Source organism: Hemitrygon akajei, chromosome 1 (assembly GCF_048418815.1).
Source record: "Hemitrygon akajei chromosome 1, sHemAka1.3, whole genome shotgun sequence".
NCBI lineage: Eukaryota > Metazoa > Chordata > Chondrichthyes > Myliobatiformes > Dasyatidae > Hemitrygon > Hemitrygon akajei.
Window position 1 is genome coordinate 73,709,265 of NC_133124.1, and position 14,204 is coordinate 73,723,468.

At 42.4% G+C, this 14,204-nt stretch overlaps 2 protein-coding genes across 4 annotated transcripts in view; both read left to right on the top strand.

Annotated features, from left to right (window-relative positions):
- The window catches only part of LOC140727875 (proteasome subunit alpha type-7), a 28,940-nt gene extending 27,506 nt beyond the window's left edge, over positions 1-1,434 (top strand). For both annotated transcript variants that reach the window (XM_073045774.1, XM_073045781.1), the window contains one exon: positions 36-1,434. In XM_073045774.1, coding sequence (XP_072901875.1) covers positions 36-128 — 93 coding nt within the window. In that variant the 3' untranslated portion in view covers positions 129-1,434. The remainder of the gene's footprint in view (positions 1-35) is intronic.
- A 4,913-nt stretch (positions 1,435-6,347) lies between these two features.
- The window catches only part of LOC140727870 (transcription initiation factor TFIID subunit 4-like), a 126,357-nt gene continuing 118,500 nt past the window's right edge, over positions 6,348-14,204 (top strand). Inside the window, exons 1-4 of one of the 2 annotated variants that reach the window (XM_073045749.1) lie at positions 6,348-6,960; positions 9,982-10,136; positions 10,226-10,342; positions 13,889-14,005. In XM_073045749.1, coding sequence (XP_072901850.1) covers positions 6,585-6,960; positions 9,982-10,136; positions 10,226-10,342; positions 13,889-14,005 — 765 coding nt within the window. In that variant the 5' untranslated portion in view covers positions 6,348-6,584. The remainder of the gene's footprint in view (positions 6,961-9,981; positions 10,137-10,225; positions 10,343-13,888; positions 14,006-14,204) is intronic. The other variant, XM_073045759.1, reaches the window with a different exon arrangement.

The window sequence follows — 14,204 nt, forward strand, 5'->3', positions numbered from 1 at the left end:
TTTGCCACTGAAACATCAATTTACCTTTGTTACAGCTCCTAGATGCGAAAGAAATCGAGTCACTTGTTGTGGAAATTGAGAAGGAAAAAGAGGAGGAGACTGAGAAAAAGAAACAGAAGAAAACCTAATTGTGGAATGTGTGCAAACAGTAATATTGATGCTGCAAATAGACATTAGTTTACAACCACTTAAAGCTCCATGGCGGGATACAAAGTATTAAAAGGCTGAATGTTCCCTCTTGATGGGTTTTCCCACTTCCCTGATCCACCTTTCCTTGTGCTCTGACTGGAGCAATGAGTGAAGCTGCCACCAAGGTACTAACAGAAGTGCTTTAAGAACCTGGTCAGCAGTGAACCTTCCTTCATCTAAACTACACTGGGACCCACATTTACTCAGTTGTGAAGTTGGAATTGAAAGGTACGGCAAGATAGCTTAACTGTATAGTTACCAGGATATCATAGTTAATGTTAATTATATTTATTTGCTTTCATTGGCAATGCCAAGATATGATATGGGTACAGTTTTCCCTAGGTTTGCATGAAATGTCTTGAACAGAAATGAAAGGTGGGGGAATGAATTGTTACTGTCTTGTGAATGGCTCATGGTTTGATTTGGGAGGAGGTGGTGGATGCATTGCATTTTGAAGCTCTGTCTCTGAGTTAGGCAGAGCAGAGGTTCCATGCTGAGCTCCTCTTACAAACCTTTACATGAGGAAGAAAGGTGAGTCCAGGATTGTCCTGGAAAGAAATGGTGCTTTTGCAGTTAAGTAGCCTGTCAAGAATAAGTGGTCTAAATATTTCCTTGAGTGAATTGTAGGCGAGTTTGGCACAAACCAATTTCAAACTGAGGGAGAAAAACTGGCCCATTACATTCACAATAACCCATTAAATAATAAGTTTCACAAGAATATAATTAAACCAAAACTAATGTTGTGCCCCTTGAAATATTATGCAAGATGAACTAAAGCTTGATTGAAATGGGTTTTAAGAAGTTACATGAAAGTGAATAGGAAGATTCAGAAGCACAGGTCTAAAGCTGTGACACAACTGCTTATGATAGAAGGTGCTGCACAAATGGGCAACCAGCAGTCTGTTTCGAAGTACGTTTACATGGCACAAAAAAGTCACCAATGGCAGGATAATCAGTGCTTGCCCAAAGCACTGTCATTAACTGTGAGACATGTAGAACAACACTATGACAACACTGAAGCATGTCAAGACAAAGTACAAAGTTGTTTACAAAAGTATTTAGTATTTTGTATCTTGCAAATAAGCTGTTTGATTTCATGTGTTCTTAGTTATCTTTCCTGAGATGTTAATTTAGTTAGACTTTTTCCTTTGCACAGTTGAGGTTATTGTTACAGTTGTGCCTTGGTTTGGAAAAAAAAGAATTCTGCTTGAGAATACCAAATAAACTCTGGGGCAGATTTTGAAATTTCTCTTTGTTTGTGTTCTTTAAAGTCCTTTGTGCAGTTTGATAAATGATGAATGGGTAAGCAATGTGAAATCTGCTGCATGTTCTGAATGACTGCTAACTTTGAAGGGAAGTCTCAAGTACCCGAAGGTAAGGTGTGATTCTTGACTCAAGCATTTATTTTGTTGGGGGGATGAATTTCTTGCTTGAAGCTGTTAGTATATGCATCTGAGCATAAAGCTGTCAGTGGAGGGTGTGTGTGCAATTGGAATAAAGTTTCAAGTCTGCAATGTGCTCAAAGCAGGCAATATTACAGCAGCCAAAAACAGTCCTGATTGAGGGTCACACTGGATACTGGGAAATGAGCCACTTCCAAAGAGGAGTTGGACTAAGCAGAAATCTAGCCCCTTCTTACATATAGTTTCTTCTAACCTAACTGTATATGGGCAGAGGGATGCACTATTCTCTTTAAACTAACACACCATCCTCCATGGGCTCGGTCCAAATTTTGCATTTCAGTTTGAAACAACACTTAGCTGCATGGGTGTCTGAGATCAGATCAGTTTGGTGTCATATATACCAGCGCACATGAAGTTCCTTGTTTGTGTGAAACTCAGTAAGTAATAATACACTAATAATAAATACAACAATAAAATGGTTCCAAATCTAGCCATACAAACTGAAGTAGCACAGAAAGAACTGATGATTGACAGACTGAGCACCAGAACTAATGACTTTTCAGAAAAACAGTCAACATCCACCAACAAAAGATCTGGGTCATGCCACCCTCTTTATTGGGCAGGAGATACAGTAGAGAAGCCCAAGTCCAACACCACTAGGTCTGAGAGTAACTACATCCCTTCAGCCATTTGCTTTTTAAACCAACTGGCACCGTGTTAATCACTGCAGTTAAGCAGCACTGACCACTGGGCATTTTTAGCTATTCTTAAAGTGTTTATGCATAATTCACCTATTTTGTGTGAATGTTGTGTATCTGATGCTATGTCCCTGTGACGCTTTAAGTAAGCTTATCATTGCACCTGTGCATTCATGTGTATATGACTATAAACTTGACTTGATCCTGCCAGCCCACACATGTACCCTAATCTGTGTTAGTCTGCTCTGCCCAGTGGTTTTGACTGATTCTTTAACATTTTAATCCTGTTGTACTGCTATATTATTTCCTACCAACTTGCCAAAATCCGATGGGAATCATCAAATATTCCCCTTTAGGATTACAGCTGAAATGTACAGTCACAGCCATGAGTACTCCAGTAAGCAGCACCATGTAAGACATTAAAAAAAATCTATACTTAAAATCAATGGATCCCAGACTGCAGACTCAGGTCATGAGTGTAGTTACCTTTAAGAAAATGGAAGCAGGGGAAGTGCACCGGTTTATGGGTATGATTGAAATGTTGGGGCCTTTGAACCCACCTTTACTCCTGACTATCCTGCTGGCGAAAGTAGTCTCTGGAAAATACAAAGACCTCAGCAAGATTGCTGTACCAGAGGGATATCAGGGACTGCTGTGTACATAGCTTCACAGAAACTTGCTGAATCCCTCCCTCCATTTTGGACACAGTACTGCAGCCCAATAGGTTCACCATTCTCCGCAAAGACAGTACAGCTCAATCTTTTAAAGGCAGAGGAGATGGAATAATGCTTTATGATAAACTCATTGTGCACAGATGTGTGGGTTCTGTCTTGGTCCTGCTCACTTGACCTGGAACATTGAACAGTCAAATGTCCTTTTTAATTTGTTGAGGGAGTTTTCTGTCATCATCCAGGTAGAGGTTGGTGGTACTTTCCACATAAGGCCAACTGCAGGCAGGCACGGGGGGGGGGGGGGGGGGTGGAGCACTGTAATCAACAGTGCTCCCTGATGCCTTCCCTATTATTGTGGGGGCCAGCATGAAGTCTGAGCAACTGCCATCAAGATATCACCAGAGGAGCCAACACACTTGACCACTGTTATACCACCATCAAGAATGCTTACTGTGCCAACCCACGCCCACACTTCGGAAAGTCTGATAACCTGGCTGTACTTCTACTCCCAGTATATAAAATTAAAGACCACAGCACCAGTTGTGAGGACCATGAAGGAATGGTCAAGGGAGGCGGAGGAATGCCTACAAAACTGTTTTGAGTCTGTGAACTGGACAATATGCACGGATTCGTCTTGAAATCTAAATGAATATGCCACAGTTGTCACTGACTTCATGAAGACCTGTGTGCCTTTGAAAACATACCGGCCATGCTGTACACAAACCAAAAGCTGAGATTCAAACTTTAAAATACATTTAGTGTCAAAGTCTGTATAAATTATACAATCTTGAGATTCTCCTGCTTACAGACAGCAGAAACCTGAAAGAACCCATTAGAAAAAAAAACCAACACACACCCAAACCACAGAGGAAAAACACACATCATGCAAACAATAAATGCAAGCAACAGAATTCAGAATGAAAGCAAGTCCATAGAAACAAAGCCCGCAGCAGGCCACAGCCTCTGTTTCGGTGCAGCAAAGAGCAAAGCAAATGTTGCGAAGCAGCAAGCAGAACTGGCCCAACCCTCGCCTCTGGTCCTAACACCTTGTCTTTTCAATCCATCTGCACTAGGACCAGGGCCCTGTCGCTTTGATACACCTTCGGCCTGTACACTACCTTTACAAGTCGGTCTCAATTTAGGTGGATGGGCTCAGAATCTCCTTCACTCCGATGTTTCTCCGCTTGGCATGTCCCAACTCCATCTCGACAACGTCTGGAACTCATTCCCACCACTTCATCTCGAACATACCTCGACCTCACTGATTCCACCTGACACCTTACCGCCCTATGATCCTGTTTATTATTTATTGTAATGCCTGCACTGTTTTGTGCACTTTGTGCAGTCCTGGGTAGGTTTGTAGTCTAGTGTTTTTTTTCTCTGTGTCGTTTCTAACGTAGTTCAGTCTAGTTTTTGTACTGTGTCATGTAACACCACGGTCCTGAAAAACGTTGTCTCATTTTTACTATATACTGTACATAGCAGTTATGGTTGAAATGACAATAAAAGTGACTTGACCTCAGCCCCTGAGTGAGCCTCACCTTCGCTCGCGTCTTCATAGTTTCCATTGACAATTTACCACAATTTTCCACAGTAAAAGTGTTATTTAATAAAGTATTTAGTTGTATTTCTTGCTTTACAAACTGCTAGTAAGCTGTCATCTGCCATTTAAAATCTTAAACGTCTGCTCAGCACTAGATCTATTGGATTCAAGACCAGTGATACAGAAATACACAAGAAGTCTAGATATGACTGAAGGTTATTTTAAGAGCAAACAAACAATTCCAATTAAGGTTAGAGGCTGAATCGGATGCACATCAGCTCTGGCTGGGTTTACAGGCCATTACTTCCTACAAGCAAAACCTAATATAAGCAGCTGTGATGCTTCACTCCCAGATGAGCTCAATGCCTTTTATGCATGCTTTGAAAGGGAGAATAGAACTACACATGTGCAAATCCTTATGGTATCTGTTTCAGAGCCAGCATCAGAGCACCTTGTAGGAGGATGAACTCTCGCAAGGCGTCGTGTTTTGATGGTGTACCTAGTGGAGCTCTGAAAATCTGTGCTAACCAACTGGCAGGAGAGTTCAAGGGCATCCTCAAACTCTCACTACTGCAGTTGAAGCTTCCCACCTTCTTCAAAAGGACAACCATCATACCAGTGTCCAAGAACAGTAGGGTGAGCTGCCTCAACAACTACTCCGATGAAATGCTTTGAGAGGTTGGTCATGGTTGGAATCAATTCCCAGGTGAGCAAGGACCTGGACCCGCTGCAATTTCCCTATCGCCACAATAGGTGTACAGCAGATGCAATCACACTTGCTCTCCTTGGATCACCTGGACAATAGTAATACCTGTATCAGGCTGTTATTTATTGATTACAGCTCAGTGTTCAATACAACCATACCTCAGTTTAATCAGCAAGCTCCAAAACCTGGGCCTCTGTACGTCCCTACGCAGCTGGATCCTTGACTTCCTCAGCAGGAAACCAGTAATCGGATCGGAAATAAACATCATCTCGCTGACAAACAACATCGGCGAACTTCAAGGACGCACGCTTAGCCCACTGCTCTACTCACTCTACACCGACTAGGCATAGCTCAAACTGCATCTATAAATTCGTCTCTCTATTTCCGTTTTCTGGGAACCTTAAAACTACTTTATCTCTCCCAGTTCCGATGGAAAAACCACCCACCACTCGGGACATGCCTTTTCCTTATCATTACCATCTGTGAGGAGGTACAGGAGCCACACTTAAACTTTTTAGAAACAGCGTGTTCAGCTCTGCCATCAAATTTCTAAAAGATTGATAAACGTTATCTCGCTTTTCCTTTTTGCATTTTATTCATTCATTCTTTAGAACATTCACTTATTACTGTATTTAAAAGTATTTGTCTTGCACTTCTGCGATACAACAAGAAGTCAAGACGTCAGTGACAATCTGATTTTAATACAGAAATAATAATGAAGCCTACAGCTGGCTGAAATCTCAGGGCTTTGTGCTATAGCACTAAAAAGTGTTACTTAGTGCAGATTATTGGGAAAACCTTTGTAACCCTGCTCCAAACGTTCCCCCCCCCCCCTGCATTATTCCCCAGTTGAAAAAGGAACATTACAACATCTTCTTCCGAAGGGTGTCGGGCTGCTGAGTTCCTCCAGCATTTTGAGTGTGTTGCTCGGATTTCCAGCATTTACAAACTTCCTCGTTTGTGACTGGATGATATAGCGAAAACCAGCAACGCATGCGCGTAAAATCCTCCTCGCGAGGACAACCGAGTGCGCGCGCATCAGTCTCGCACGAGGCGATGATATAGCCGCGCATGCGCGTTCGTGGAAGACCGCCCCGTGTACACGCACGCGTGCGCTTTAGATCTGTGACCGTCAGCGGAGACGGCAGCGCATGCGTGGTCAGGAACCGTGCGTCATTATCAAGAATCGGGCGCCGGTAGGCCAAACCCCCGCACTCATTTCGAGAAGTCGACTACGAGAGACCGAGGCTATGGACAGAGAAGCAGGCCCCGCCCCAGTGACATAAGGGGCACGGATTCTACTGCATGGCTCAGAAGCCGATGGCCTGAGGACACTGTCAAGACCGGGTGCGGGGCGCTGTCGCCACCACAGCCATGCCCGCTCCCGACTCTCCCAGCCCGGCTACACAGCCTCCGTCCTCGCCCGCCGCCCCTGCAACCTTCGGGCAGCAATCAGCGCTCGTGAACGGCGGGGCCGTGGGATTAGCCGCCTGCTCACAAGGCAGCATGAGCAGCGCCTCCGACATCCCTCCCATCACCGTTGTCCTACGGTCGAACCCGGGCGCGGGTCCACAGCCCCGAAGCGGCCTTCAGTTCCCTGCCGCTTCTACTGCAATTGTCGCTACCAACCCGCCGCCTCCTGTCGCCTCCGCCACCATCCCGAATATGAGTGCCTCCTCTCTACAACTGAGACCCCACCGGCTCGCCCAGACGTCGCTGCCCCTCTTGCAAAATATCCAAGTGCCAACGGGTAAGGAGGGGGGCGGCTCCGGGGAGGGGTGTGTGTGTCGGTCGCACGTGGCCGCCGGATGGGGAGGGAGAGAGTGGTGGGCGGCCGGGCGTCTTCCAGCGACAAAACAGCACGAGAACCAAACCTTTCATCCTCTCCTTCCTGGGAAGCTGAGCTTCCAGCACCCGGCCTTCGCCTTTCCTGCGCTCTCCTAAACATTATTTAAATTTGAGCGCCTCTAGCCTAATCCACGCAATCAGACTGTGTTCCGGGCTTCAAATGCCCTCTAGTTGAAATTTAAGTCTTCCCTGAATCTCCTGTTGCTTACTTCCGATGTTTGCTCGAATTTTGTTGCTTATAGTTGGGGTTATAATTTTCCTTGCAGTGAACAGGGCTGCTAGGTGATCCTCATTCATTCCAAGCTGAACAAACCCAGTAGATCCAGTATCCCCTTATTACACAATCTCTCCAGAAGCACTGTGTTCTGTGCTCCAATCAACCTATCCTGTAAGACTTCTACGCTTGCCCTTTCTAACCCAAGGGAGTACCCAGTATAGCTTACAAGTTTTAAAATGCTACAGCACAGGATCAGGCCTTTCGACCCGTGATGTTATTCTGAACTAATTAAATTAGCTATTAATTTACTACCTAATTCCTTCTGCCTTCACAATATTATCAGACTGTTGAACAGACCACTTGTATGATAAGATGGACGTTTGGTTTCCTTGGTCTTGTGAATAGCACGTCTACCAGAAGCTGAAAATAGTCACCCAGTAGATGCATTTATTGATTAGGTTGTTAGCTCTGCTTACATTTTTGGAATGTTACACAGAACATAAGACATTACTTCACAGGAACAGACCCTTCAACCCACAATGTTGTCCCAACTAAAGTAATCCCTGCTGTCTATATAATTTACCCTATACCTTCACAAGCCTTCCAAGGCCTTCTGCAGTGAAGCATCCACACAGCATGATGCAGTCACCACCATTCTTCACTGTAGGGATGGTGTCTTGTTGATGATGTGTGGTGTTTGGCTCACGCCAATCAGTGTTTAGTCTGATGGCCAAAAAGCTCAATTTTGGTTTCTTCAGACTAAGTTCAGAGTCCCACACACCTTCTGGCAAACTCTAGCCAAGATTTCATGTGTGAGGTTTTTTTTCAACAGTGGCTTTCCCTTTGCCACTCTCCCATAAAGCTGTGACTGATGAAGCACCTGGGATTCTCCCATCTCAGCCACTGAAGCTTGTAACTCCTCCAGAGTTGTCATAGGTCTCTTGGTGACCTCCCTCCCTAGTCCCCTTCTTGCACGGTCACTCAGTTTCTGAGAACGGCCTGCTATAGGCAGATTTACATCTGTGCCATATTCTTCCCATTTCTTAACAATTGATTTAATTGTACTCCAAGGGACGTTCAGTGACTTGGAGGTTTTCTTGTATCCACCTCCTGACTTCTGTTTTTCAATAACCTTTTCATGGAGTTACTTGGAGTGTTCTTTTTTGAATTCATGGTGTAGTTTTTGCCAGGATACTGACTCACCAGCAGTTGGACCTTCCTGATACAGGTGTATTTTTACTACAATCAATTGAAACACCTTGACTCCCAGTGATGATTTGGTGTGTCATATTAAAGGGGGTGAATACTTATGCAATCAATTATTTTGTGTTTTATATTTGTAATTAATTTAGATCACTTTATAGAGATCTGTTTTCACTTTGACATGCAAGAGTCTTTTTCTGTTGATCAGGTCAAAAAAGCCAAATTATCCGCCATGTTTCAATGTTGTAAAACAACAAAAGCTTAGAAAAATAGAGGGCTATGGGTAACCCTAGGTAATTTCTAAGGTAAGGACATGTTCGGCACAGTTTTGTGGGCTGAAGGGCCTGTAGTGTGCTGTCTGTTTACTATTTTTCTACATAATGTCCATATTCTCCCTTTTCCTGCACACTAGCCTGTCTATCTGAGAACTTCTTGAATGCACCTATCCTATTTGCTTTTACCATCAATCTAGCGTGCTTTCCAGACACGTACCTGTGTATATTAAAAAAAAGTATTGCTCTATGTATCTCCTTTGAATTCATTCCTGCCCATGCCTTCTGGTATAAGACATTACTACCCTGGGAACTTGATAGTGACTGCCTGCTCTATGCTTCTCATAACCTTAGAAACCTCATCTTAAATTTCCTCAGTCTTCATTACTCCAGAGAAAATAATCAAATTTTCCCAACTTCTTTTATCTTTTGTCCAAGTAGCATCCTGGTAAACCTTCTCTGTACCTTCTTCAAAACTTCAACATCCTTCCTATAATAGGGAAGGCAGAAGTGAATGTGATAGTATCATACATTGGATGATACAACAGCTTGCTGCTTGTGCATTGTGCGCTTAATTTGTGTCCTTTTAGTGAGTTAAAGATGAAGCAATCCACCATATTAAGGAGATCTTACTTATCTTAGAGGGTGGCGTATCATTGCTTTGAGTTCCAGCTCCATGCCGCATAGACAGTGAATTGCTTCATTTGGGAGATCAACCTAATCCCAATTGAAGCAGTAACTGCCCCTGTAGAAAGTGCAGGGGATTCATTACTTTCATTCACAATTGGATTAGAGGAATTCTCCAGCTTTAATTTTAACTCTCAGATAACCTTGTTTAATTGCCTCTGTTAAATGTGTGTTTTGTTTGGGTGGTATATAATGTCACACACCATTTTAAAACCTGTGATTAATTATTTGCATGCTTGAAGCTGACTTTTGGACAGGCAGCACCAGAGTGGTATTTTATATTGTGATGAGGAGGAATTTCTTTAGCCACAGAAGGTGGTGAAGCTGTGGAATTTATTGCCACTATGGATGTGAAGGCCAAATCATTGGGTACATCAAAGTGAGGTTGATGTGTTCTTAATTGGTAAGGGTGTGAATGGTTACAGGGAGCAAGTAGAAGAATGGGGTTTAGAGGGAAAATAATTCCTCTATAATTGAATGGCAGAGCAGACTTGGTGGGCTAATTCTGTGTCTATGTCTTTAAGGTGTTACTATGTCATTGCAGGTATGGTCCTTGTTCGGAGTGATAGTGGACAGCTGGTGCTGGTTCCACAGAAAGCCTTTGCTCAAGCACAGGCCAAAGCTCGAGTACAAGCACAGGGCAACACCACAGCTGCTGCATCTAACAGTACACACACTGTCCGAATTTCTAATATACAGGTAGGGATTGAAGATCTTAGTGATGCAGTGTCAACTGCTGTTGTTAATGACTATTTTAATATTTTGTTTCCTTCTCTGTCTTCTGCCAGACAAATAAAACCCAGATAGTTACTAATCAAGTGAAGGCATCGGGTGTTCAGCAGGTGAATCCGTTGCAAACCCCAGTTCAGACAAATACTGTTCCACAGCGCATCACTCTTATGCAGGTGAGAAGAGTACTTTGCTGAATAGCAGATATTCTTTACATTTGAATATGAAAAGCTTAAAAGTGTGCAGTCCCTATGCAGGCAAGTGTGATTAGTATATATGACGTGGACATGGTGGACCAAAGCCAATAAGCTAACTCCAGTTTGTGATTTTGATCTGGTCAACCCAGGCACTTAATTCCGGTCAACCATTCCAGTTAGCCTCCCCCAACCCCATCTATCGATTATCCCTGTCGGTGTACTGCACTGTGAACACTTTAAACCACTTTTTATAATGTTTACCTTGTAAATTACATTGGTATTCTATATAGAATATATTTGTACATTTATTCTATATCTGTACTTTAACCTCTCTTTATTTTTACTTTTTGTACATTATAATTGTTGAATATTGTCTTTTGTTTAATGTTACACCTCTCCAACACACCACAACAATTTCCTAATACATATGTGTATATGATGAATAAAGTTGAAACTTGACCACTTTCTTTAAAATTGTAGTAAAGTGTGTAAGCTCTTGAATTCTACCTAAGCCCTCTGTTATTTTCAGCTTTCAATAATTAGTTCTGATTTGTGCCTTTGACAGGTAAGGGGTCCCATTTGGCTTGAGCCAGAACATCTTGGATTTGAGATCCATTTCCTCACCTGTTTTATGCTGCTAAGGCAGTGGAGGTGTAGTTTTTTGGGTGAAAGTTTCAAGCATGTGCAGATAAATAAGTTCATGCATTTAAATAAGGCCATATTGTCTGAAAGGCATGTTTCTACAATTTGAGCAGGAATGTAGGGAACTGGATACAATGTATACAGTGTATTCCTGTTAATTCGGAGACATCAGGACCAGTACATTTTGGCACAATTAGCTAAGTATCATGGAGATAATTAAAAAGGTATAAGATATAAACTACCATTTAATTAAGCAACAAGTTGTGTATTTAAATGAAATACAGAAAAAATAAGAACACTAGCAATACTATAAAACTGAGTATTACCGGTAGTTCCAAAAATTAATCGTCAGAGGAATTCATCCAGTATATGCTGCCATTTGATAGACTGGAAAATGGGCAGAATCAATGCAGACACCTCGTGCAGCTCCATTTTGCGATTCATAGCTTTCTTTGAACCTGATAGTATCGCATGTGTGTAGCCAAAGGAACTGTCCTGCATGGTAGGATTTCTTTTTAAAAAGGCCTGTTTCGTTGGATTTGTAGATATCATCTGCACAAAATCTTTGAAGCAATTCAGGGAGTTTTGAAGATTTTGATGTTTCTGCACTTGCAGTATCAGCACTACCTTTCTTGCTGTGTGCTTGCTTGAATTTAATGGACGTCTATCTCAAGAGCAAAAGAATAATTCTAACTGAGGTTAGAGACAGAATTGGATGCATGTCCACTCTGGCAGGGTTTGCAGGAACGGTGATGATGCTTCACTCCCAGATGCTCCCAGAGCTCACTGCCATTTATGCATGCTTCAAAAGAGAGAATAAAATGACAGCTATAAGGATACGTGCATCATCTGGTAACCCTGTCAGATGTCTTAGAGGCCGATGTGAGAAAGTTTTTCAAAAGGGTGGATCTTTGCAAGATGACCAGCTCCAATGGTGTGCCTGGTAGGGCTCTGAAAACTTTTGCCAACGAACTGGCAGATGTGTTCAAAGACACTTTCAACATCTCATTGCTATCTGCTTCAAAAGGGCAGCAATCATACCAGTACCCATGAAGAGCAAGATGAACTACCTTAAAGACTTCTGTCCAGTAGCAGTCACATCTAGGGTGATGAAGTGCTTTGAGAGATTAGTTATGGCTAGTATCAACTCCTGCCTAAGCAAGGACCTGGACCCACTACAATTTGCCTATCGCTATAATAGATCTACAGTGGATACAATTTCATTGGCTATGCATGTAGCACCTTGACAGTACTAATACTTATGTCAGACTGCTGTTATTGACTTGGTGATTAACACAATTATTCCAATAGTTCTGATGAAAAAGCTCCAAAACCTGGGCCTCTACCTCCCTGTGCAGCTGGATCCTCAACAGATGGCCACAGCCTATGTGGGTCAGAAATAACATCTCCACATCCTGACAATCAAAACTGACGCGTCACAAGGAAGAGTGCTTCGCCCACTGTTCCACACTCTACACCCATAACTGTGTGACTAGGCACAGCTCAAATGCCATCTATAAATTTGCTATTGTTGGCAGAATTTCAAATGGTGACAAGAAGGCGTACAGGAGTGGGGTAGATCAGCTGCTGTAGTTGTGTGGTGTTTCAGTGACTATAAGACCAAAGAATTGATTGTGGACTTTAGAAAAGGTAAGACAAGGGAACACACACCAGTCCTCATTGAGGGATCAGAAGTGGAAAGTGAGCAATTTCAAGATCTTGGGTGTCAATGTCACTGAGGATCTATCCTGAGCCCAACATTATCAGTGCAGTTACAAAGCAGGGACAGCAGAGCTATTTTTTCATTCCGAGTTTGAGAATATGAATCCAAAAACACTCATGAATTTCCACAGATGTACTATGGAGAACATTCTAACTGGCGTATCACTGTCTAGAATGGGGGGGGGGGGGGCACTGCACAGGATTCAAATAAACTGCAGAAAGTTGTAAACTCAGTCAACTCCATCATGGGCACTAACCTCCCCAGCATCCAAGACATCTTCAAGGAACGATACCTCAAAAAGGTGTCATTCATCATTAAGGATCCCTATCACCCAGGACATGCCCTCTTCTCATTACTACCATCCAGGAGTAGTTATTGAAGCCTGAATGCACACACTCTACAAACAAGAAACAGCTTCTTCCCCTCTGCCATTAGATTTCTGAATGAACATTGAACCCATGAACACTATCTTATACTTTATTTCCTCTTTCTGCACTAGTTTTTATATTTTTTTCACAGACATTTAATATAATTTACAGCTTTTTTGTGGTTATGTGCTGCAATGTACTGCTGCCGCGTAAGAAAAAATTTCGCGAAATATGCCAGTGAAATTAAATCTGATTCTGATCCAATAGTGTAATTTTTTTCAGTTAGTATCAAATCTTTTTGTGGTATCTTGGCAAAGGCCTGAAACTTTTTAAATGTCAAAATAAAAAACAAAATTATCAAAAAATCATTGCTTTTTGAATTGGCATCCATCAGTCCAAACATAATACAATGCATGCACACACAACTGACACTATTTTAAAAATTGTTCACTCTAAGCATATTGTAATGTCTAACTTCCCCACAAGTGCACGCTACTAGAGCTAGTTAAAAACTTCAGCAACAGTTTCCTGTCCCGGTTAAATGGCATGCTGTTCCAAATGAATGAAGGGAATCCTGGCTATATGCTTGATTACTTTATTGTTCTTTAAGTGTTTTCTAAAATGAGCAACTGCACCGATAAATCGGTGGCTCATTTAACCAGCGTACACTACTTAAATGACAGTGATAGTGATTGTACAGCATGGCTATTCAGCTCAAATTTTTAAAAAAACATTACATACATGACAAGCCAACTGCAGCATCCCATAACTGTTCTTTTTCATGTCATTAAGTCACAGCCTGTGAGTGGGGCCATTACAGCAAAATCCATAACAACTGTTGCTCTGAAGCCATCAACACCGGTAAATTCGTCAGCTGCTGTGCAAGTTGTACAAACCACCACTTCACCGGTAAGACAATCAAGCTATGTTTGGTTGGGGGATCCAGGGGGTTATAGAGATCTGTGGATCTCTTCAGAAGCAGATTTATCGTCACTGTCTTGTATTGCTCTTCCCATTTGCCCCTGTTCAGTTTTACCTATATTTTTCTGGCTATTAACTGATGTTACCTTGTTTACAGCACATTACACTTGACAGAAGATGCACTGGT